The sequence below is a fragment of the Oryzias latipes genome, chromosome 8, assembly GCF_053564925.1.
Source record: "Oryzias latipes strain Hd-rR chromosome 8, Olatipes_Hd-rR_3.1".
NCBI lineage: Eukaryota > Metazoa > Chordata > Actinopteri > Beloniformes > Adrianichthyidae > Oryzias > Oryzias latipes.
The window spans coordinates 7,991,356-8,017,208 of NC_136244.1; the positions used below are offsets into that span (position 1 = coordinate 7,991,356).

At 42.2% G+C, this 25,853-nt stretch overlaps 2 protein-coding genes across 3 annotated transcripts; both read left to right on the plus strand.

Moving 5' to 3' along the window:
• The first annotated feature begins 713 nt into the window (after positions 1-713).
• On the plus strand, positions 714-19,400 carry LOC105354618 (uncharacterized). Of its 2 annotated transcripts, XM_078951399.1 has the most exons (14): positions 714-955; positions 1,405-1,506; positions 1,654-1,752; positions 3,583-3,678; positions 5,673-5,783; positions 11,081-11,209; positions 12,920-13,036; positions 15,112-15,210; positions 15,811-15,927; positions 17,729-17,824; positions 17,947-18,033; positions 18,115-18,154; positions 18,264-18,321; positions 19,308-19,400. In XM_078951399.1, exons 3-11 carry the CDS (start codon positions 1,706-1,708, stop codon positions 17,996-17,998), a joined length of 864 nt encoding a protein of 287 aa, XP_078807525.1. In that variant the 5' UTR covers positions 714-955; positions 1,405-1,506; positions 1,654-1,705; the 3' UTR covers positions 17,999-18,033; positions 18,115-18,154; positions 18,264-18,321; positions 19,308-19,400. The 2 variants fall into 2 exon arrangements, with proteins under 2 accessions (XP_078807525.1, XP_078807526.1); XM_078951400.1 differs by lacking the exon at positions 15,112-15,210.
• A 2,200-nt stretch (positions 19,401-21,600) lies between these two features.
• On the plus strand, positions 21,601-23,957 carry atf4b (activating transcription factor 4b; the record flags this gene model as incomplete). The annotated part of the gene is given in 3 exon segments (NM_001278862.1): positions 21,601-21,838; positions 22,406-22,870; positions 22,950-23,957. Coding segments are annotated over 2 exon segments (1,311 nt in total). The 5' UTR covers positions 21,601-21,838; positions 22,406-22,509.
• Between the last annotated feature and the right edge of the window lie 1,896 nt (positions 23,958-25,853).

Sequence of the window (25,853 nt, forward strand, 5' to 3'; positions counted from 1 at the left end):
CTAAAATTGAGCAGAAGAAGCTAATGAGATAAATATAAGTTGAAGGTATTATTGATCATTGTGGCTGATGTACAAAAATGAAAAGACATTTATGAAAAACCTACTTATCTGCGTTCTGATTTGGACCTGTTGACGTTCTGCAGTCGCGATTGAAACAATAGTAACAAACCGGCCACATTTTTCTCATTGGTCATCTCTGATATTTTGGAGATTAAATGTAAGGCAGAAGTTGTTTGTCCAAAAGGCTAAAACTTCTTTGATTTGCTGATAGCAGTATTTCTGATAGCGGTGTTTCTATGAGTCCAAGAAGGTAACATTTTTATAAAACCAAATAAACAACAGGCATAGGTTGTGTCCTTCACTACCTAGTGCACGACAGCAGTTTTTCAACTACTGTACCACAGCACACTAGTGTTCCGCAAGAGATGGTCAGGTGTGCCGCAGGAAATTATTTTCACTGATCTAAAAACCGGATCTCTCAGCATCTTCCGTGTCTTTCATAAGGAGGGCGAGTAAAACTTTTGACTGTAGCTCCTCCCACACGCGGCGGGAGCGTCAGATTCTTAAACACACTATCACATCTGGTGGGGCAGTCAATATGCCTTAAACAGGCCTGTATCTGGCTATCTTGTCACATATTTCTTTTGTCGATGGTTCTATTTGTAAAAGTATTTTTTTTTCTCCTGGTTTCAACCCTAAAGCTGACAAAACCTCTCAAGACATCCCAAAGTGGCAGGTCATCACCTCCGCACATTTATGAAGATCCAGACACATTATTGGTAAAAACAGATTTGTTGTCATTTCAGAATTATTTTGTTTTTATTTTTTCCTGTAGCTAACAGCTGTTTTTCTTCAGGATTCCGGCACTGATGGAGTCCAAGCAGATGTTAAACCAGCACCTCAATCTCGGAAAAAAAAAGTTCAGTTCAGCGACATCATTGATGCTCACAACCAGGTCAGTGCCACCAACAAAGCCTACGTACACCAAGCAGTTAACTCAATCAAAACAGAGGTATGTTAAGAGGATTTAGATGGTTGTATGTTCTCTGAACCAATTCTGTGACCCAGTGGATAAGTGTCAGCTCTGAGACTGGAAGGTCGTGCGTTCAAATCCACAGTCATACTAGTCGTACTATAGACTCTTAAAAATAGGAGCTAATGCCCACCTGTGTGACAGTCAGCATTTAGGATTTGGAATTGGGGGGGTTAACCACTAAATGCTTCCTGAGTACAACTACTCTTTATCCCCCAGGAGATGGGTCAATTGTTGAGGAAAAAACTACTAATGGGATTGTGACTTTCTGACATTCTTATGCACTCACAATTTTGAGAAAAATAAAAGAAAAGCCTTCATCATTTTTGTTTGTATGTCACCAGTGATCTAATTCTTTTTTAATTTACCAGATGCCTCAGCCACCTCGTCCTGCCCCCAAACCACCAGTAGCTGCCAAAAAAAACCCAACAGACAAATATCAGTCAAGACTAACACCTGGTCCATCTGCTGAGGTCAGTACTGCAGGATTTTTTATTCCTTCATAAAAGACTTCATCTGTGCTTGAGGTAGAGAAACCTCTCAAATGCTTTAGTTACATCACTAACCAAACTGAAAGCATTTGATGGGAAAAGTGCCAACATTTGTTTTCCTTCTTACAGCCCCAACCTCTGCGTTCAGACATAAAACCTCCTGTTCCTCCAAAACGAAAAAATGCTCCTTTTTCCTATGACACTCCAGTTAAGAGTCAACCTTCAGAGGTAAGCTATACTCTTATAACATTAACATCAAGCCACTAAACACACAATTCCTTTATTTTAAAATTGTACAAACACCAACTATGAAAAACAGAGAATCCAATCGCTTGTAAAACTCTAAACCAGTTTATTTTCACCACATAAGATGGAAAAACCTTGACATGTTCAAATTTCAGTTTTTTTTAATGGAAGCATTGTGCATTCAGTTTTTTCTATTACTTTGTGTTTTTCATTCAAATTTTTTAAGAACTGCAAAAGCATAGAACAACAAACTAACTAACCTCATCTGGTCATTAAAACTATAAGATGACCTCCAATTCAAAGTTGAAAAGCCACACTGTGTCTGTATTGTAGATGTGTTCTGTTTCTGTGCTCGTCATGATATCACCAGTCTGTTTTGTTCTTCCTACTTACCTTATCCACAAAGATTGCAGAGGAAAACGTTGAGGAAGTATTAAATATTAACCAGTCTACACTGTTTAATTTTGGGTTTTTTAAACCCACACCCTAGGACTAGAAGCAGCGAAGTCTAACTTTCCCTATAATTTATTTCTGGTCTCTTGATTTCCTTTTTTTCTGTTTTCGTTGTAATATTTTTTTAGGACTACAGCAGTTATAGTCCTAAAGTAAAAAGATAAGGATGCATCTACAGTACATTTTGCATTACTCAAACACACTGGTTCACCTTAAAAGCTAGAGTGTTGCTATTTTCGGAATTTTTGTTGAGTTTGTTTTATCACTGATGAACACCAGGGATGTTGTTGAGATTATTTAGGGTGAGTTAATGAGAAATTGTTTGTCTAGGCTGTTTTCCAGTACTTTACTGACGGTCTCTGCCTGTCTCTGCCACTTCATGAGGATCTACTGTACAGCAAAGCAAAATTTAAATCTCACAACAGGCGGATCCTAAAACGTCATAACTCATTTTCTGCATCACCACCGATAAAAATAAACAGCACATACTAGTAAATATAACTAATACTTCCCCGCTGTTTTGCTCTGATGTTGGTGGATAAAGTAAGTAGAAAGAACAAAACAGTTATGGAAGTTTTTTTGAGTCATAATATAAAGTAATACGGAATTCTCAATTGACAATTGAATTTGTAATTTCATCATGCAATTTCAAAATGCATTTTTCAATTGACATTTCAACATACAATTCAGACTTGGAATATGAAAATACATTTTGCAATATTACAGTTCAATGTGATAAAAACAAATCAATTGCATTTTAAATTGTCAAGGGTTTTTGATGTCATAATTAAAATGATAATGCATTTAACAATTTACAATTTACAAAATTGTAAATTGAATTTTCAATTTAGAATTGAATATAACTTTGAATTATGACTCCCACACAGACTGATGATAAATATCGTGATGAGACCATAAACAAAACGGCTCATATCTGTGACACGGATATTTTGTGGCTTTTCAACTTTAATTGCAGATATTCCTAGCTTTCACGAAAAGATGAGGTTAGAGCTGTGATGAAGCCTGTGAGTAGTTATTCGCTTTTGGAGTTCTTAAAAGAAATTTGCATGAAAAACATGAAAACCACACAAAAAAATAAGCCTGAAAAGGAAAAAAGTATAGAAATATGTATAATCCATTCAAGTTTAGCCTGTAATTCAAGAGCTATAAATAAATATTCTAATTGTTTGCAAAAAGTGTGGTGTAGGTCCCATGACAACAGGAGAATCTGCACAACAAAGAAAGTCTCCAACTCCTCCTTTCTTAGCTTTTTGCAAGTCACTCAAGAGGAACAAAAGAACGTTTTGATTTGAAATGTGCAAGCAAAACAAAAAGCGCTTTCCTTTTTTTCTGATGTAGCCACAAAAGCCTCTGGTTCCTCCAAAACAGCGAAGTCCTTCTTCTTCTGCTCAGGGTAATGAAACACCATCATCTGCAAGGATTCAAGCTTCAGAGGTACAAACATCTTATTGCCTTCCTACATCATTTGTCGAGCCATGGATCACAATTTACGGGCATTTTCAAAATGTTGTAAGTCTCCAAAAACACCAGTTCTGTTAAAAAGGAACAAAATCTGACATCAAATATTAACAGGATATTCCTATGATATTAACGCATGTTCAAGCAACCACTTTCAATGAAAAGTTTATGTAAATGCACATAAACAAGTGATTCAGGCTTGAGCATTCAACGCTCTCACGGTGGCTCTGTCCTGGGGGGGGGTCTGTGGGAGGGGAGGTCCAGTATCGGTAAGGGACCTTGGAGGTTTGGTGGGTTGGGGTCTCCACTGAGGCAATCGGTGGCTGCCCTGACTGGTCGGGCTGCCTTGGTTCCGTCGTTGCCTGACCAGAACTCTCACTAGGGGGACGGGGGCCTGGACTTGCACCTGGGACCAGCTACTGTATTTCTTGGCTGCTCTCTCTTTGTGTAGGGTGGGGGGTGTGGAGCCTAGGGTGGGTCAGCTCTCAAGCGATGGGGCCTCTGGGCTGGGGAGACTGGGGCCCAACGCTGCGGGGGCCTGAGAAACGATTGTTTCAACAATCGAGGTTCAGTCTATCAGCTGTCCCCGACCTTCCCTCCTTCCTCATGTGGCCACCCCTCCTATGGTTGCCGCTTGGATTTTGGCCCCTCCCCTCTTAGTTTTAATTGCGCCTTAGACATGTGGGACCCTTGGTTGTTTGTGTGTCCAACATGCACACACAAACAACCACACACACCACACAAGGAAGGTTGGACTTCTGATCTTCTGTCCCTTACACCATCCCTGGTGGGGGGGAATTAGGCCCTCAGCAACAGTGGCTGTGTCCCTTGGGTGCTTGCTCCATGGGCGCATGGGTGGCCCTCTCTCCACTCAGGGAGACGGATCCCTGAGTTCTTTGGAAAGACCATAAGCCAGGGATCACATCACATCTGAGTCTAGGGGTGACTCTAACGTCCATCTCTTTTCTTCCCTCTTCTTCCGTTCTGTCCAGCCCAACAAAAACGGATACAAATATAATCAATATAAATAAAGTTTACCCTAAATTACCAAATGAGTTTATACAAATATATATGTTGCGTGTCAGAAGATTCATAATCCCCTGTAAAATATGTCCAACACAAAGCTTTCAGCCCTCATCTGTTTGCACAGCTGCTGGATGGGATAAGTAGAAAAAAATAAAAACTCTCCCAAACAAAATGTGTGGCTATTGAAGGCACATAGACGGTTAAACCAGGTCAAACTCTGATTTGGTAGTGACGTATGAATGGCAACCCCTCTAATTCACGGAAATGCCAACTGTTTGAAAATTCATCATGTTGGAGAAATGAATAATCGTGGAACACAGATGTGAAAGAAAAAGCCTGGAACAAGATTCACGTGACTTGCACCACTTCACTATTTCACACCAAGCTTCCTTCAACTGTAGGTACCGGACTTGCAAAAAGTTTCAAAAAAAGAAAAAGAGGAACAAGCAGCCCCTGCCTGCTTGTCCATTGTGAACACCATGGGCTAAATATGCGTTCAAGAATGCACATTTAAGAGTGCACGACTCATGTCCTGTGTGAACATAGCATTTGAAAATGATTTGAAGCATCTCTGTCCTAGGATCTTTAATGGTGCATTGTCTTGGGTCACTCTGATATACCTCAGTAATTTAAGCAGTTATCAGTCAGCTTTCATACAAGATTCAAGATTCAAGATCAACTTTATTAATCCCCCAAGGGAAATTTAGTTGTACTAAACTGGTATGGAAGAGAAACCTGTCAAATCAGAAGGATGTGAACACTCACAGGAGTCCACTGGAGACCTTAATTGCCACAGAGCTGAAGCAAGCTGCTCTAACTCCTAATTTAGCAGCAAATCAGCTTGAAATTTTACAAAACACTCTCAAGAGCTGCAGTCAGGCTGTTGTGAAGTCATTTTTTAAAGATCTTTACTGATATGTAAAAGCATGTGTTTTTTTTTTCAGTCCCAAACTCAGAGATCTGAACAAAAACCTCCTATTCCCCAAAAACGGCAAAATCAGCCTTCTTCTTCATCTTCTTCATCACCAACTTTGGTCACAATTCAAACACCAGAGGTAAGACGTGTTATCAAGTTTTCATCAAGCCAATAATCATGCAGTGTCTCGTGAATTTACCAGACTTTGAATTAAATAAAACTCTGTAAAACTCCAGTTTTCAAAGATCTGGGTGTTACGGTTTACAGCTCAAGAACCCAGATGCAGAGTAATACTGGATACAAAGGCCAAGTTTGAAGACTGTTTAATAACAGTAGACCAAAACCAAGGTGTAGAACACAAACGCTCCAACAAAGAGATACAAAACAAGGTGGCTTAAATAGACAGACAACCCAATGAACTAACAAGGGCCAGCTGTGGACTCCAGCAGGAAGCACAGGAGAGTGGGCGGAGCAAGAGGAAGAAGCCACAGCAGACCTGCACAAGATCACAGAGTGAAAACCAAAAACAAAACAAGCAAACCGTGTCATAACCCCTCCCCCAACGTCCGGCTACCAGACGGACGTCAAGGCTGGGTGGGATTGTCCCGATGAAACCGGGCGATGACGTTCTCGTCCAGTATATGTCTCTCAGGCACCCACTGACGGTGCTCAGGTCCGTAACCCACCCAGTCAACCAGGTATTGAATGCCCCGTCCCCTTCTACGGGAGCCAAGAAGCTGGTTGATCGAATAGACAGGACCACCATCTATGTAACGCGGTGGGGGTGGTTCCAAATCAGTGGTCTGAAGACAGCTCTCCCTCACTGGCTTCAACTTGCTGACATGGAATACCGGATGGACCTTCAAGGTCGACAGAAGGTCCAACCTCACTACTACTGGATTGACGACCTTTGTGATGGTGAAAGGTCCAAGGAACCGTGGATGTAGTTTTCTGGAACCTCCTTTCAGGGGTGTGTCTGAGGAGGAAAGCCACACCTTATCTCCCACCTTGTACTCAGGAGCCGCGGACCGGCGACGGTTGGCCACAGCAGTGAACCGCTCCTGGTTCCATCAGCAAACTGGCTCTAAACCTCCTCCAAGTACGCTGGCAGCGTCTCACAAAGGCAGCCGGACCAGATGTAGATGCCACTTCTTCCTGATGTGGGAAAAGCGGGGGTTGATATCCATAGGCTGCCTGGAACGGGGAGAAGCCAGAGTTGTTGACTAAGGATTTGTGGGCATACTCAGCCCATGGAAGCTGCCTGGTCCATGTGCCAGGGCTCTTGGCACACATGGCACGCAGGGTGGTCTCCAGATCTTGATTATAACGCTCCACCTGGCCATTGGTTTGTGGATGAAATCCAGAACTCAAACTAAGAGTGATCCCCAACAGCTTGCAGAACTCTTTCCAGAATTCTGCCACGAACTGGGGTCCTCTATCTGAAACAATGTTAGCAGGGAGACCATGCAGTCGAAACACGTTTCTGGACATCACTTCTGCCAATTCTTTGGCAGTGGGTAGTTTTTGTAGAGGGACTGCACGGCCCAACTTAGAGAACCTGTCAACTATGGTCAAAATTACAGAAAAACCTCTGGAGTTTGGAAGTCCTGTTATAAAATCAACAGCGATATGGGACCATGGCCTGGAGGGCACTGGGAGAGGCTGTAAAAGGCCAGCAGGAGGTCTTCGGGGTACCTTGGCACTAGCACATGCAGGGCACGAGGAGACAAATGCTCTGATGTCAGAGGTCATCGTGGGCCACCAGAATCGCTGTCCAACTAAGAAAATTGTTCGAGTGACACCAGGATGGCAGGCCAAACGAGAGCAATGTCCCCATTTGATAACTTGTGAACAGAGACTCGAGGGAACAAACAAACAATGGGTTGGGCAACCAGATGGAACTACAGAGTCATCAGACACAGAGGCTTTAACCCTCCGCTCTAGGGCCCACCTTGTTGTAGCCAGCACCATGTTTTGAGGAAGGATGGTACACTCTTTATCTGAAACTATAGAGTCGCTCTCCCTCTTGTGCTGCCGGGACAGAGCATCTGGTTTGGCATTCTTGCTCCCTGGCCGATAGGACAGGGAAAACCTGAAACGGTCAAAAAACAAGGCCCATTGAGCCTGGCGAGAGTTAAGTCTCTTGGCAGTTCTTATATATTCCAGGTTCTTGTGATCTGTCCATACGAGAAATGGGTGTTCAGCTCCCTCCAACCAATGACGCCACTCTGCAAGAGCTAATTTAACAGCGAGGAGCTCCCTGTTCCCTATGTCGTAATTTCTCTCTGCAGGAGTGAGCTTGCAGGAGAAATACGCGCAGGGATGCAACTTACTATCAGATGCCCTCTGGGACAACACCGCACCCACCCCTGTGTCAGACGCATCCACCTCCACAACAAACTGTTTGGAGGTGTCAGGCTGAACCAGAATGGGAGCCACAGAGAAACGTCGTTTGAGCTCTGAAAATGCTTTGCTGGCATCATTATCCCACAGGAAGCGTACCTTTTGTGACGTTAGTTTGTGGAGTGGGGCAGCAATGGCACTAAAGTTCCTGATGAAGCGTCTATAGAAATTTGCAAAACCAAGGAAGCGTTGGAGCTGTCTCCTTCCCGTTGGTTCGGGCCAATCCAAGACAGCTTTGACCTTGGTATTGTCCATATGAACGGAACCCGGAGATATCACATGACCGAGAAATATTGTCTTGGTGGTGTGAAACTCACATTTCTCGGCCTTGCAGTAGAGCTGATTCTCCAGAAGCCGTTGAAGGACTGCTCTCACATGCTGCACATGAGTCTCAGAGTCTGGGGAGAAGATCAGAATGTCGTCGAGGTAAACAAAAACAAACTTATTGATCATGTCCCCGAGAACATCATTTATGAGACACTGAAACACAGCTGGGGCATTAGTTAGCCCAAAAGGCATAACCAAGTATTCAAAATGTCCACTGGGAGTGTTGAAAGCCGTTTTCCACTCATCCCCCTCTCGTATCCGCACCAAGTGGTAGGCACTGCGGAGATCCAGCTTGGTGAAGATGTTAGCCCCCTTCAATAAATCAAAAGCAGTACTTAGCAGGGGTAGAGGGTAAGTATTGCGAACTGTGATGCTGTTAAGTCCTCTGTAGTCGATGCAGGGACGCAAACCACCATCACGTTTGCCAACAAAGAAAAAACCTGCTCCTGCTGGGGAGGAGGGAGGGCGAATTATTCCTGCCTGAAGGCTCTCCTGAAGATATTGGTCCATCGCTTTACGCTCTGGAGGGCTCAAGGGGTACAGATGGCCTTTGGGTGGTTGAGTTCCTGGGAGCAGATCCACGGAGCAATCATAGGGACGGTGTGGGGGAAGGGACTTGGCCCGAGTCTTACAGAACACATCACCTAAGTCATGGTAAACAGAAGGAACCTTGCCAAGGTCAGGAGGTTCTGGAGCAGGTGTGTTCTGGACAGAAGAACGTAATGTAGAAGCATTCAAACAGTTCAACAAACAGAATGGACTCCAAGACAAAATCCTGCCACTAACCCAGTCTATGTGAGGGATATGTCGGCAAAGCCATGGATAGCCCAAAATGACAGGGGGCTTCATTGACTCAACAACAAAAAAAGACATCAGTTCATTATGATTTCCAGAGACTGTCACTTTAACAGGGATGGTGCGAGCGGACACTCTGTGAATGAGTGCTCCATTGATGGCATTGATGAACAGGGCAGCAGGCAGGGGATCTATGGGTATCCTCAGCCTGTCCACCACCTCTTGGGATATCAAGTCTCCATCAGAACCAGAGTCAATAAGAGTCTCGAACTCACCCAACCGCAGATCACAAGCCACCAGAATCGTCGTTGGAGGCCGAGAGGGCGGAGAAAACAGAGAAACGCGGCTCACCAGTTGCCCTCTCACTGATGAGCCCTGGTGTTTTGCCCGACAGCTTCTGACGTAGTGGCCGGGTGTCCCGCAGTAAAGACACAAGCCACCTCTCATGCGTCTCTGTCGTTCTGTTGGAGATAGCTGCCCCAAGACTGCCTGCAGGGGTTCCGGAGGAGTCTCAGAGGACGGAGTCCAGTCATCTGGAATACGATGGGTAGGAACAGGTGGTGTCGGTCGCTGACGTTCGTGATGTGTCGTAGGGCCAGGAACGATCCGTTCCAGAGCTCTCTCTCTCTCATGCGTCGGTTGATCCGGGTGGCGAGATCAATCAGGGCCTCCAAATCTTCAGGAACCTCCCTCGCTGCTAGCTCGTCCTTTAAGGAGCTAGAAAGTCCTTGGTGGAACACATCCACAAGCACCTCGTTAGGCCAACGAGTGCTGGCAGCAAGTGTGCGAAACTCTACTGCATATTCGGAAACAGTGCTGGACCCCTGGGTCAGCCGGAGGAGTTGAGAAGCAGCTGTTCGGTGAGACTTGGAGGGGTCGAAAACCATCAAAAGCTGAGTGGAAAAAGCACTGAAGGAACAGCAATGGGGCGCCGCCCGATCCCACTCAGCCAAACCCCATCGTTTTGCTCTTCCCGTCAAAAAACTTAGGACATAGGCTACTTTGCTCTTTTCGGATGGAAACTCACTGGGGTTGAAATCAAACTGAAGCCGACACGAAACAAGAAAGGGCTGGCAGTCTTCAGCCGTCCCATCAAAAAGTTCAGGAGAACCAAGTCTTATCTGTCGGGGTGAAGGTGAAAGCTGCTCCAGACATGTCGTACGACCATGAAGCTCCAGCAGTTCAGACAGGCAGCCATGCAAGTCCTGGACAAGTGAGGCAATCGGGTGGAATGGCTCCATCTGCTGGAGGCAACGGGACATCACAAGCCTGAGAAAACTGCTGGGTCTGTCATGTTGGTTGGAGTGTAATGTTACGGTTTACAGCTCAAGAACCCAGATGCAGAGTAATACTGGATACAAAGGCCAAGTTTGAAGACTGTTTAATAACAGTAGACCAAAACCAAGGTGTAGAACACAAACGCTCCAACAAAGAGATACAAAACAAGGTGGCTTAAATAGACAGACAACCCAATGAACTAACAAGGGCCAGCTGTGGACTCCAGCAGGAAGCACAGGAGAGTGGGCGGAGCAAGAGGAAGAAGCCACAGCAGACCTGCACAAGATCACAGAGTGAAAACCAAAAACAAAACAAGCAAACCGTGTCACTGGGCTGACTTGAGGGGGATTTTAGGTGGAGGAGATCCTCTCATTTCGGGCTAATTCCCAGATAAATTGAGTTGAGTATTTAGACTTGGGAATCAAGGTTGCCTGGTGTCCAATTATTGACTGAGAACTTATCTATATTTGCCCTGAAATAATGAGAATGATCCAGAAAAGGACTGGGTTAATATGGTGTATTCCAAACTTTGATGCAAACTTTGTATGTTTGCTTTGACTGGTTTAAGAATGAAGGTTTTAGGTTGAAGCTCCTCTGTTCAATGCTCTCATATTCATATATTTTGTTGTCTAGAGATACTCTGAATTACCTCAGCAAAACAAACGGTTGTCAGTCAGCTTCATCGGGGCACAGAAAGAGAGACCTGTCCCACCAGCACTTTCTGGAAACCCCCAGGATTCCAGTGGGGCTGACCAAGCCAAGGTAGGTCTTCTGTCTCTTGGGGGCGATTTTAGGTGGAGGAGGTCATACAATATGGGTCTGATTCACAGATTAACATGGAGTAATTTTTAAACTTGGGAATCATGGTTGCGTGATGTCCAATCATTGACTGTGTATGAGATTTGGATTGAATGACTCCTCCCCCCTGACGTTCTAAATAGGAAGTATGCGCTGACTCCAGCAAGCCAAAATCCCATAGAACTATATAGAGTAATGGCTATTTGTCAGAAATACCATTCTCGCTCTGCTACCTTTTTTTAAACACATTCTTGTTAATCTTTATTTTTTTCACGATGTTTTTTCTGTAGTGCAAGTCATTCAAGTTTAAAAACTGGCCAATCAGATACCTCAATAAAAGTATTTGGTCACACGTTGAACATTCAAAATGTTTGACAGATTTTGTGTAAGCCGCTCTCGGTGGAAGGTGTGTGGGGACTTCCAAAAAGTTCACTCCAGATTGGTGAGAGTGTTTGTCAATAAAATGATGACTAAGCCGAATTTCGACCAATCACTGCTTAGCCTACTGACTAGAGGGCTGCGTTTGGATTGGGTTCCGCCGGACCCAACGCAAATCTCGCGGGAGCGGGCGGTTTGAATTGTGCTGCGGGGGGGAACGGGCGGCAAAAAAAAACAACCCGCGGGATCAGTGTTGCCAGATTGGGCGGTTTTCTCATGAATATATAATAGCGGACTACATTAGGCTGTGCGGCTGTACTGAAGCTCCGTGAACGCACCAGGTAGAGACGCCCAATGGGCTCTGTCATCAAACCTGTTGATGACACTTCAAGATTCTCAGGAGGCCTAGACAGTCTCCAGAACTCAGTCCAACAGAGAATCAGTGAAGGGAGTTTAACATCTGTTGCCCACTTCTTTTGAAAATATCTGTTTGGAAGAATGGACCACAATTGAGGATCTACAGGAAACCTCTTGATCTCTGTCATTGACAACCAAGGTTATACTAAAAAGTATTTAAAGGAAATTTTGTTTTTGACCAAATACTTATTTTCTTCACCACAGTTGAAGTGCATCTATGATGAATATCACAGATCAAACTTTTCTTTCTAAAGTGAAATAACTTTTTTTTAATCCACTGTACATTAATTCTGTAATCCTTCATGTTCTTTTTAATTTGTACCCAAAACAAACCAGTTTAAGTTTAGTCCAGCAGGGGTGCCAAAATTCAGGCCTTGAAAGCTGGTGTCCTAGATGTTTTCCAACCATCCTGCCATTGAAGCTCCTTATTGGCTAAACACACCTAATCCAGGTACTAGTAATCAACGGCAGATAAGGTAGGGTTTCTGGAAAACTAGCTGGCCTTCGAGGCCTGGATTTCAGCACCCCTGGCCTAGAGTATAGATGGAGTTCAGGAATTTTGATGTGGTGTAAAGTAAATATCAAAAAAGTCCTGATTTATTAATAAATATAAAAGCATGTTTTTCTCTGTTTTAGCCACAACTTTCCATTCCTCAAAAACAATGAAATCCTTCATCTTCTTCTTCATTTTAGTAGTAGTAATTTATTTACTCTTATTTTACAAATGTTGCCCACCGGCTGGACAAACTTTTGGTTATGTCATAACATTTTGTCTGCCGTTTGGGGTTTCCCATTGATGTGAAGAACTCTTAACAAAAGAAAAATATTAGTTGAATGGTAAAAGTTCAAACATTAAAACCTGATTTTTTTCTCTTACAGCCACAGCCTCCGATTTCTGACAGACCAACTCCTGTTGCTAGAAATCGACAACTCTCTTCTTCCTCCTCCAGTCTTTGTTATGACATACCACCCACAGCTCAGAATCAAACTTCAGAGGTAAGGCAAACCCTTATCAGTCGCGCTGGGCTGACTGAACCAGCCTTGAGGGGGTTTGTGGTGAATGCTAACGTTGTCAGCATGTAGATGTAAGACAACTAGACTCTAGGAACTGACTGAAATGTCATACTACTCACACACTTAAGCTGTTCTACTGTACTTTGTCTTTTTAACCCCAATGTACCTTCCTTACCCCCCCCCCCCCCCGAAGTTTGTCCTACAATGTGAGAGTGGTAAATAGTGTATACGTATATAGTGCTTTACTACCCAAAGCACCTTATGCTCACTTTAGGCCCATTCATGCCCATTGACACACACATTTACGCGCTGATAGCGGCTCCACTGTCTAACATTGGCACCAACCTATAACCACCAGAATCAATGTGGGGGGTCTTGCCTAAGGACACTTTGATACATGAGCAGACAAGTACCGTGGCCCAGAAGGGTGACAACACAACACAATAACTTAACACACAACACAATAACTTACCTCACAACACATTAACTCACAACATAACATATTAACTCATAACACAACACATTAACTCACCACACAACACATTAACTCACAACACAACACAATAACTCACAACACAACACATTAACCTAACACACAACACATTAACTCACAACACAACACATAAATTCACAACTGAAGTAAAGCTGCAATTGAAGTGCTTTTATTCTGAAATTTGCACTGGGCTGAGTGGCTAACTACGCTAATAAAAAGTAACGTCACTGTGAGCTGTGGAGGGAGCACCTTTTTTCTACAAGACAAGCTAGCAGCAGTGTTGCTAGATTGGGCGGTTTTGGTTCTAAATTTGCGGGTAAAAATGGCTCTGGGTGGGAATGCATAATTTGGGCGGTTTTAGGGTCGGTTCAAAGCTGCAGAAGATGAGCAGGTAGAGAGGCGAGGGAGGGGCTTTGGCTTCAAACTCTGTCAGATGGAAACACGGGCGTCAGATTAAGACACAGCTTTCACTGCGGGAGTAAAAAGCAGAGACTTTCTATGGGATGATTTTATGAACTCAAACAAGGAAAAATGATTAACATGCAGAACTCTTGAAAATAATAAACCTGATCTCTCCACATTCTCTGTGTCTACAATGCATTGATAGACACAGACAAGCTCCACGTAGCGATCAGACCACAACTTTAGCTGGTAGCTCCGCCCACACGCAGCCACGGTATCAAGCTTTAAAGAACAAACTTCTAAGAGGCGGGGCGGGGCGTTGCACACCCCCAGCAACAGGTTAGATGACAGAGCCCGGTCCATTAAGCGTCTCTGCCGTTCACTGAGCTTCAGTACATAGGATTCCAACAGCCACACGGCCTAACGTAGTCCGCTATTATATATTCATGAGGGGAAAAAAACACTGAATCGATCCTAAAACCGCCCAAATTATGCATACCCGCCCAAAGCCATTTTTACCCGCAAATTTAGAACCAAAACCGCCCAATTTGGGAACACTGCTGCTAGCTGCCTTCTTTTGTAGAAAAAAGGTGCTCCCTCCACAGCTCACTGTGACGTTACTTTTTGTTAGGTAGTTAGCCGCTCAGCCCAGTGGAAATTTCAGAATAAAAGCACTTCAATTGCAGCCTTACTTCCGTTGTGAGTTAATCTGTTGTGTGTTAAGGTAATGTGTTGTGTTGTGAGTTAATGTGTTGTGTGGTAAGTTAATGTGTTGTAACCCTTCTGGGCCACTGTAGACAAGGCCGGAACTGGAACCGGACCTGGGATTATCCGATCAGAGGTTGACGGCCCTACCTCTGCACCATGGTTGCCCAGAAGTTAATTTGACAGGAGTTAATATCAAGAGCCTGGTTGAGTGTTCAAGTAGTAATTCATGCACTTTTATTGTTCAAGTATTGCCCACCAGCAAGACAAACTTAAGCAAAAATACAAAAACATTAAAGAAAAAAAGAAAAGTCCAAAGCCAGCTGCTTCAACTCCTAATTTAGGGTCATATCATAGCTTTTTGTCAGACCTTTGGGGTTAGTAATTGTAACAAAAAAATGTCATTACTGGTAAAAGTTCAAACATTAAACCTGATTTTTTTCTGTCACGGCCACAGCCTCTTATTTCTGACAGATCAACGCCTGTTCCTGGAAATTCTTCCTCCTCCAATCTTTATTATGACATGTTACCCACACTTCAGAATCAAATTTCAGAGGTAAGGCAAACCTATAGATGTCCAGTTGCTGACTGAACCAGCATAGGTCATCTGACCTTTTAGGGCATTGGTGGTGAATGCTATAGCCCTACATCTACACAGAATGTAGATGTAGGGCTACTAGACTCTAGGAATTGACTGAAATATCACGCTGTTTATAAGACCCAAAGCACCTTTCGGTCACTTTGGGCCCATTCATACCCAATGACACACACATTTACACAATGATCCGCTGTCTAACATTGGCACCAACCTATAACCACCAGAATTAATGTGGGGTTCAGTGTCTTGCCCAAGGACACTTTGATACATGGGCGGACAAGGCTGGAACTGGAACTTGGATCATCCGCACCAGTTTAACAAACTTAAGCTGGACAAACTTAAGCAACAATACAAAAATATATTTAAAAAAACAAACAAAAAAATAACATTAAAGATAAAGAAAAAACTTTTTTTTAAAGAGCAGTTCCAAACCAACTGCTCCAACTCCTAATTTAGGGTCATATCATAGTTTTGTCAGTCGGTTGGGGTTTCCCAACCCAAATAAATTAACTTAGTGATAAAAGTTCAAAGATTAACCCTGATTTTTTTCTCTTACAGCCACGGCCTCCGATTTCTGACAGACCAACTCCTGTTGCTAGAAATCGACAACTCTCTTCTTCCTCCTCCAGTCTTTGTTATGACATACCACCCACAGCTCAGAATCAAACTTCAGAGGTAAGGCAAACAATATTAAGAGATTGAAACAAATACCTAATTTCTCTTTTAATAATTTTACTTAATCATAGCTTTGGTTAAAAAAAATGAAAAAAGATTTCGAATGCTGTGTAATAATGAAGATAAAACAACAGGAAAAAAAGTTTTTATCTCAAGTGACATTTTACAGTTTCAGAAAATCATTAGCTTGTCTAAAAACGGATAACATTTTTCCAAGACACTTAGATATATTTATTTAACTGGAATAATACAGAGCATAATACAAAAAATACTTTTTAAAATAAGCTTTTTGGCTTTGGGGCAGACATGCAAGATGATCTCATTTCCTGGTTTTTGATTTATTTGAGTTATTGATTTATTTCAAACATTGTGGTCAAAGCAATAAAGAATTTACACATATTTATCAAACTCATTGATTTGATTTGATTTGATTTATTGATTTATTTAAATCATTGTAGTAGTTGTAGTTGTGGTTTTAATCAATGTTTTATTTACTTTATGCAAAGAAGGGGGAAATTGAAAACAAAAACATGTCAAATTTAGAGACTCACGTAGTAACAACAAACATTAAAAAAAAAAGATCCATCAACTTTTAATTATTAAATGAAGACGTTTGTTTTCACTCAGAAAGAACTACAATAACAATGCAATTTAGAAATAACTGATTCATAATTTAAGGAAATTTGATACATTTTCTTTAGTGGCACAAAGTGCAGAACAGATGTTTTTTTTTTTTTGTTGGTAAGAAATTTTATTTCCCCCGAACTTTCATGTTAAGTGTTGGACTTGTACACGGGCAATCAGGGTTTGATTCCCAGAGCAATGAGCTTCATCCAGTGTGAGTACTTTGGCAAGACCCTTCACGCCACTGCCTAACTATGTAGCCAAAAGGCGGCCCAAGTCCTCCCTGTGCCGTTCCCCAGCCTGGATGAAATACAGGGTTGTGTCAGGAGGGGCGTAAAAAAAAAAATCTTTGCCAAACCACTTGTCCGAATCAGTTAAATTTGATTCGCTGTGCGTCCCCTGAGGGGATATGCTGAAAGGTGCTCAAAGACTCAATGTGATAGCTGGTCATCGTACTATATATTAAGAGATTTGTGGCTGATTCAGAGCACACAAGGGCTGGTCCAGATAAAGGCAGAATGAGGAAGGTTTCTGCCAGACAAAAACTTTTGATCAAGAGAGCAGCTACTAAAATACCATTACAAAGCAGCAAGCACATATTTGAAGCTGCTGGTGTCTCTGGAGTCTCATCAAGGTGTAGGATCCAGGATCCACATACACCTGCAAGCCAGAGGCTTACAGTTGTACGTAAACCTTGAAGAAATTCAAGCAGAAACTCTCCAAAAACTCACAAGTTTAATAGATGCAAGAAATACGAGGTCCTCTGTTTAAATGTATCTTGACCTACTATGATGTTTCGGATTGAAATATGTTTTGTTTTCACTAAATATGACCTCCTAATGCAGCAAATTCAACAAGTTATCATTTTCAGTTGTTTGGAATCTCTGAAATGTTGTGAAACTGTTGAGTGTAATAATGTGGAACAGTGCATTGGAGGGCTTTTTATATTCTTGAAAAATAGTATTATCTTTAGGAGATTTCTTCAATAACATTCAATATATGCACTAATGTTTAGTGCATATATTGAAAAATACTTCAAAATTATGCTCACTGCCATTCGCATTGAGTATTTAGAAAATAACAGAAAAATATCATTAGCATAATAATTTGGAACACGATGTCATTCACATTCTCACCTGAGCTGAAAAAATAAAGCTTCTCCTTTTTTGTGTAACAGGCAGTCCCCCCACCTTTACCACTGCCTGCTTCAAACTACTACAATGAGAGTCGCCATGCATACCTCAGAGTTATTCCAGATAACGCGAACGATAAGGTGAGAGAGACAAAGTATACATAATAAGGCAAAGCCGAATGTGCACACTCAACATTTTCAAACGCCAAAATGGTCAATGATTGAATTTATTTTTAATCATTATGAAAAAAAAACTCTTCCAGAAATCAAGGAGGCTTGAACCTCATCCACAACTGCAACCAACTTCTGAGCTGAACAACTATGACTCCATATATGCATTAAACACAAATGTAAGCTTCTTTCTTTCACTTTAAATAAAGTATACGAATCTGTTTATAACCAATTCTTACATAAAAACTTCCTTCTACCAGGACATCACTGAGCTGCTGAAATGGCTAAAAACTGTATCCAGTGAGTGCAACATCGAACGCATTAAAATCGAAAGGATAACTTGGGGAAATTGTCAGTATTTACCAGTGAATACCTGTTATTCTTAGTGGTTTCTTTGTGGTAATTCTAGGTCAATCGGCTAATGTCATATCACCAATATATGGCCTCGGACTGGAGGAAGAAATCAGGTAAGAACTGTGACTGGGTTTGTGTGAAAGAATATTTCAAAAAACTCCAATTTCCTTCAGTAAATTGAAATTTCTAAAAGACTGATAAAAGTTGGAAAAGCAGAGATGTTATTAGAGAGGTGCTGCATGGAAGTGGTGGTTTTGGTTCAAACCCACCTCCGCATCTGCAGCTGAAAAGAGAAAACCCAGTTGTAGATTAAATAAAAACCAAAATGTGCCAAAGCAGTTTCTCACCTGACAAGGTTGGTGGACGAGATGGGAGGGTAATGGACAGAGACAGTGGTGGGAGACATATGAGCAACATGTGATGTTCTTCCATATCCCAAGAATCTGAATGGATGGACATGCAGGGATCCCTCATACGTCTGGTGTTCTGCTTCACTTCAGCACATTCTGACACCATGTAAAATCAGCTTGTTAAATGGAGATTTACATAGAATTATAATCAAGAGCAGATATTCTTGCTGTTGGTGAAGGCAAACAGAAATAAATTGATCAAAAAAGCACAGGATGATTTGTTAGAGAAGCGGAGAAGTGCAGCACACGGAATTGTGGGAAAGCTAAATTCGCAGCATGTGTTCATAGAGCTGGGGTGTGGGGTAGTTCCGTGTCAGTGTCGTGGGCCTAACTTAGCCAAATACAGATTGTTGAAACGGTTTTCCCCTGAATACCCCAGCGACTCGCTTGTACAATACACCCACAGCAGTTCTGTGTTATTTCAGAGTGTGGTGCAGAAATACTAGTTAGATTGTATAATAGCAGAACTTATAGCAAGGCTCCCAGATGGATGACAGTGTTATTTGACATCTGTGAGGTCAACTGATGGGTCAGAATGTCACTTCAAATGGTTTGAAAGGAATCTTTTGTCTATTATTTTTATTGACGATATTTATTTTTTTGGCCATTTAGTTATACATCTTACAATGTTACAGTGACTTGTCTTATGAAATTTAAGGATCTGTTTGTGTCTTATCACTCTCTGCCAGATCATTTGAAGAGAAAGCCACGAACTTGAGAAAGGCCCGCCGTCTCTACAACCTCCTCATGATGAAACGTAAGGAAAGCCTTGAGCAAGGCATCAAAAGCTTCCAGGCCATTTGTGCACAACTAGAAAAGATGAAGAAAACGAACAAGGCCATGGGGATCGCTGGAGGCACCACATGTGCTGTGGGAGGCGTGGCTGCGGTGGTAGGCATTGCCTTGGCTCCAGTTACCATGGGCACCTCACTGATTGTTACAGCTGTTGGGGCTGGTGTTGCAGCATCAGCTGGAGGCTTTGGCGCTCATGCGTTTAAAACCAACAAGAAGATGGTAAACCGATCCACTGTGGAGGAACTCGTGAACAACTATAAATCAAATGTTGTTGACATGGAACACTGCCTCGCTTTCATTTTCACATTGATGAAAGAACTCCAAAGATACAAGATTTCCCAGTTTTATGGGGCTCACCCGGACGCTGTGAGGATGGCAGAACTGTCGCAGAATGTTTTTAAAAATAACATGAACACAGATGGAGGAATTTCTCTCTTTCACCTTAGTGGAATGACATCTGAAATCCTGCTGAAGGCCTTTTCTAGTCAGATTGATCTTTATTTCACAGAAAAGAAAGGCCAAAAGCTGAAAAAGTCAGACAAAAGCAAGTTTTTGGGTGCGGTTAACAACCTGACCAAAAACCTGCAAGCTGAACTTGACTACCTAATTAATATGTGGGAAACATTATGTTGAATCAATCAAACAGTTCTGGGTGATTTTGACTTCACATGTAAAGGCAAATGCTTTTACCTAAAGCAATCTTCCAGTTTTCCACAATAAAGGGGTTGGGTCTTGCCAAACGATCCAAGAAAACAGTGAAAAAGCTATTGAGACTAGGATTTGAACCCCCTGACACCCCCACTGCTTCAGTCATAGGTGCTTCCCAGTACAACCACAGGCTTACCTATAACTACTGAAAAGCTTCTCTGGATGAACTTGGAAAAAGGGTGTAGGTGCCATAACCATTCGGCCTGCACCAACCGTTCGGGGACCTTCGACTAGTGCTGACGTCACATTATGTGATTGGCTGTCCGTTTGTCCGTTGACGTGTCAAATAGTGATTGGTCTGGACAAATTACGATACTACCATACAAGAAGATATTCTGCAGTCCGTTGTAAACAAACAGAGCTTCGACAAAGAGCGAGATTATCTTCTAAACGTGCTTTTATTATTGTTATGATTATTATTAGGTGCATTTGCAGCTGAACTGACTGAACGGACTGCGAAGCTACGAGTCCAGCTGCTCTACTCAGAGACACGGTTCGCTCATGTGGAGCAGCACAACCACAGATCTTTTGACAAAGTGGGTTGTGGCAAAATCTCTCTATAAAAACTACAATGAATAATGTCAGACACAAAAAGAACTTTGGGTTACAAAAGGAAACGTGAAATGAAAATATGTAGAGCCCGAGCAGATCTCGACGCTACGTGGTTTGTCCAAGTGGGGCTACCGTATCCTCAGTCAAAAGGACCCCGAACTGTTATTGCAGACCGACTGGTTATGGTACCTACAAGGGCCTTGTTAAGGTGCTACAGTCAGGCAGACATTGCTAGTTCCTTGAACCAGTGTCTCTCCACCCAGACATCTATGTTAGTAACCATTATGGTCATTGGTTTATTCATGAAAATCTCTTTTACATTTTTTTGTAAATCAATCAATTCAAACGGTCAAAAATAATCACTTTTGATATGTTAATGCTGTTTAATTTTATTTATAATAGTGACATTCATAAGCTCTGTGTCAAAGGAAACTGTCTTATCTCCAGGTTTTATTTCAGGGCCCTTAATGTTTCCTATTAACACTGAAGCCCTGCAGTCTGGACACACTTTTCATGTGTTTCAGTGCAGTGAAAAAAAATGCTAATTCTATCTAGCCTGGCAGATGACAGGACTGACGATTCTAACTGCATATGTCACTTCTGAGCTTCCATATCTTAATTGTTGTATTCTTATATGTTTACACTGATTTTGTAGTGTTTAGCTAAACATAATTGTAGTGTTTTTGTGGATCCTGATTGAGTCTCTTTGAATTAAGCAAACAACTACATCTAAGTCACAGTATTGGATGCTATTACTGTTCTACAAACAGATTATTACTCATACAAAAAATAGTTGTCTCTTTACTATTTCTATGGCATTGTGAATGTAATGTATGTAAAATAATTTCAATAAATTTCGTTGTATAATTTTGGAAAATCTAGTGCGAATTCTTTGGCACATCAGAGTGGTGGGCGGAGTGGTACCATGAACAATGCGGAAGGATACCGGCACTCACTGTACGCTACGCTGCAGCTCTTATAACCGCCTCACGAAGCTTAGCGCCATTTTTTTCTCCGGAGGGAACCCAAGCGACAGACTCACCTTGTTAGACACAAAGTGTTTTGCCGAAATGGCAGTGTAGACGTGTGCCGCGACCCAGCAGCAACCAACAAAACAGTGCATCCAGCAAGTGCACTGAGTCACTTCTAATCCAGCAAAAATGTCGTAAGTATTTTTATTTTCAGATTCAGTGACAGATGTTCATGTTTATTCATTGTGATATTATAGATGGCTGTTTAAATAATTACATGAAAGTCACGCGCCATTTATGTACATGTAGCAGCTGTTTGTTGTATGTAAACTACTTTAAGTAACTTGTAATGACGTAAACGATAAGCGGTGATTCATTAAATAGGATGTCTGTTTGACACTGACAAGAACGAATGGCGTCGTCTATTTACGTTTATTATTTAAAAAAAGTATACTTAGCTAAAAATCCACCTTTATTCGGCGGTTGTTAAGTGCAACGTGGCAGAGAATGGCTCAGTTTTGTGCTAAAATGGCGGCTTTCTGTGGGCGGTTTGAGGACAAAGAAGTTGTCAAAGATGGAGACGGAAGCTGGCCTTGAAGCGGATTGACGTCAGAGTCGTTTACGTGACGTCGAGTCACGTGTTCGGCTCTAGCAGCGAGCGGGGCGCTGTTTCCCCCCTCAAGTGTGGAATGGAAACTGAACATGGAGATTTGAATATTTACGGCTGGATTTTCATCAAAACCCACGTTTGTCTTTTCCAGGTCCTTCGTGGAAACCTACAGCACTGCTGCTTCTGACAGCATAAGAGAGTTCATCGCTACCCCAACATCGTCACACACTCCATTTGTGACCAACAACAGCCACTATGACCATGATGATGACAAGCTCACAGTGTGGCCTGGAAGACATGGAGGCCCTTCTTTGGGGTTCTTCCTCTCCCATGGCTGAAGGCATGGACTCCATTTTCGCACCCACCGACAAAATCGGACACCAAGAAGGAGAAGGAGGAGCTTCGCTGGAGGGGGACGCTTTACCCGTGTCACCCCTTGCCTCCTCCTCGCCATCTTCTCCCTACTCCCCCCCTCGATTCTACTCTCCCCCTCCTTCACCTTCATCTCTCCTTCAAAGGGACAAGGGTGGGAATGAGTCGGACCTGCTGTCCCTCCCTTGGTTGGATCCCCTAGATCAGCTGAGAAGCGGCCAAAAGTTCTCAGATGACAGAAAAGGTAGAAAGCAGGACTTAAGTTGGAACTGAATTGGGTTTGTTGATGTGATGAGTTAAACCGTTTGGTTTTGTTTCCTCAGAGGACGTGCTCGGTGATCTGCACTGGATGGCTGAGAGAGTGGACCTGAGCGAGTTTGACCTGGACTCTCTGATTGGCTCCTGCAGTCCTGCGGAAGAGTCCCCAAGCTCTCCAGAAGATCTCCTTGCATCCTTGGATGTTCCCATGGAGCTCGACTCATTCCACCTTTCAGCTCTCTCAGCCCCCGAGCCCTTACCCCCACCTCCTGAACTCCCTCCTAACCTTCCCGCTGATGGTGCTGCGGATGATTCGGAATCTCACATCGACAGTCAGGAGATTCTTTCCTCTCCGTTTTGCGTCCCGGATCCACAAGAAGAGCTGGAGATCAAATCTGAGCCCGCCTCCCCGATCCCCTCTCTCCCAGCAGTTGCCTCTCCCTCCGCTCCAGACTTCACTCTGGACCTGGGAAGTGAGGTGGATGTCCCTGAGAGTGAGGTGAAGCCCATCGTAGCGTCTGTGGTTCCCCAGGTCCCCAAGATTGTGCTCTCCCTCTCCCCAGCTCGCATCATCCTCGTATTGGCCCCCAAAAGCGAAGTGTCCGTCACCACCACACCAGAGGTCATTCAGTGCTCCCCACCAACCTCCCCAACAGAGAGGTCCCACAGAAGCAGGCCCTACCCCAAACCGAGCCCACCCGCTTCTCCCAGCATGGTGGTTGATGAAGGCAGGTCTTCCCGGGCCGCAGGTGGAACTGAGAGGACAACGCTGAAGTCCCCGAAGGACAAGAAGCTGAAGAAGATGGAGCAGAATAAGACTGCTGCTACGCGCTACAGGCAGAAGAAGAGGGTGGAGCAAGATTCACTGCTGGCAGAGCATGCAGTGCTGGAGAGGAAGAACGTGGAGCTGACGGAGAAGGCAGAGTCTCTGACCCGGGAGATCGAGTACCTCAAAGAGCTGATGGAAGAAGTGAGACAGACCAAGCTCAAAAGAGAGCTCAGGGCTGACATCTAGTGGCTGAAACTAGAAACAGCAACTTTGTGTTTTATCAGCATGTCAGTTTAGTACGTTTTGTCCGCATTACGCCTTCAATAAACAAAGTATGTATTTAAATCCTAGTATTATAAAAAACCTTTAACATGTATTAAGAAATTAATGTTTCTAACCTCCAATATTAATGGAACTTCCTGTGTGAGGACCTTATTAACCTGACTGTAGAAAGTCATTTTAACCCTTTCAATGTTACAATTCTGTTGTCTCATAATAAAAACCTCAAACTAAACAGTGTTTTTGGTTTATTTTTAATGTGTGAATACCATGAAAATGAAGGAATTGAATGAGCTCCGAAATCCAGTGTTTAATTATAGGCTGTGTCTGAAATCTCACCCTACACCCTAACTACTAAAAACTTTATAGTCCTTCACCATCTAGTGCCCTGAATTTTAAAAGCAAGTCAGACACTATGCTCACTATTTATTTATTTTCTATTTAAACGGTGAATGACGTCCTTAATTTAACAAAGTTAAAATGTCATTGATATGAGTGTTTTGCAACAATTATTTGAGTCCACTGTCTTCTGAAGATAACGATGGTTTAGTAAGTATATTTTTTTTTTGGCAAATAATGTTCCGACGCAATGCATTGGCAAATATAAACCACAATCTAGTGAGCATCGATGTTTCCAGGGCACTCCTTTTTGGAATTGTAGATTCGGACAGCACTACAAAATGACGAATGCATTATATAGTGAGTAGTGACAGTATCCTCAGTCATAAATATGGTGTAATCCTTTCATTGCACTCATAATCACTACTGTGGACACCTAAGTAGCAAAAATCTTCACCAAACAGAATATATTTTACATCATAGTTTATATATTTTAGCAGTTTTATTTTACAACACTCAAACGTTCTTCTTATTATGACTTCACAGAACTATTAATGTGGGGGGGCCACAGTGGAGATATATAGTGATGGAGAAATCAAAGCTTCCTGAACCACAATGAATCAAACTGTACTGAAATGGTTCAAGGTTGTGAAGCATTTGACAGACTGAAGCTATAGACCAGAATACAAAACTGCCTCAGAACGGAACAAAAAAGACCAGCATGTCATGAAAGAGTCATCACATGTTAAGTCATGTAGCAATAAAACTTATGATTTCCCAAATCTGTTTCTTTTATAGAAAATCATAATGTAGTTGTCACACAATGACATTTCATGTATAAAATATTTTAAAGCAAATACTGTTTGTTTGCAATATCAGTTAAAAAAATAAAATGATCTCTAAAATACCAAATTCATAAAAGAAATAGAACTGTGAAATCCTTCTGCTAAATTAACATTTTGGCCTATTTGTGCTGAATGCGTGGATAAACATATTTATTTGGAGAAATGTAATATTTATAAATCAATGTCTGATTTCTAATTTCAGTAAATAAAATGTTCTACCAAATTAACCTAAATATTCTCCCTTTGTGTACAAAGGAATGAGATCACAGCGACGATGCAGCAAAGACTCTTCTTCACCGCTGTGTAGTGATGATGGAAATTCCAACTCTTCTTATGGAGAACCATTTCTTCTGGCTCGGCTCCCTAAAAAGAGCCCAATCTTTCAGCTCCCAATCAGCTCTGCAGATTGTTTTGTTGCTTTAATTATTTTATTAGTAATAGGAAATTATGCACAAAATGATTTGATAATTCTAAAAAAACGTGTTTTACGTAATATGTGCTTTTTAAAATTTTTATATATATGCATTTATTTGTTCACTGCTGATAAAATGTAAAAAAAAATATATATATATATATATATAAAGTACAAAAAAACTACAATCCTCCTAGCAACTGGATAAATTTTTAAAATATTTTTTTTATTTCTAAACAAATTTATAGTGAAACAACACAAAACATTGCAACCACAACACAAAATATACATTAAAATGGAGCCGCCACCAGTGTGTGAATGTGTG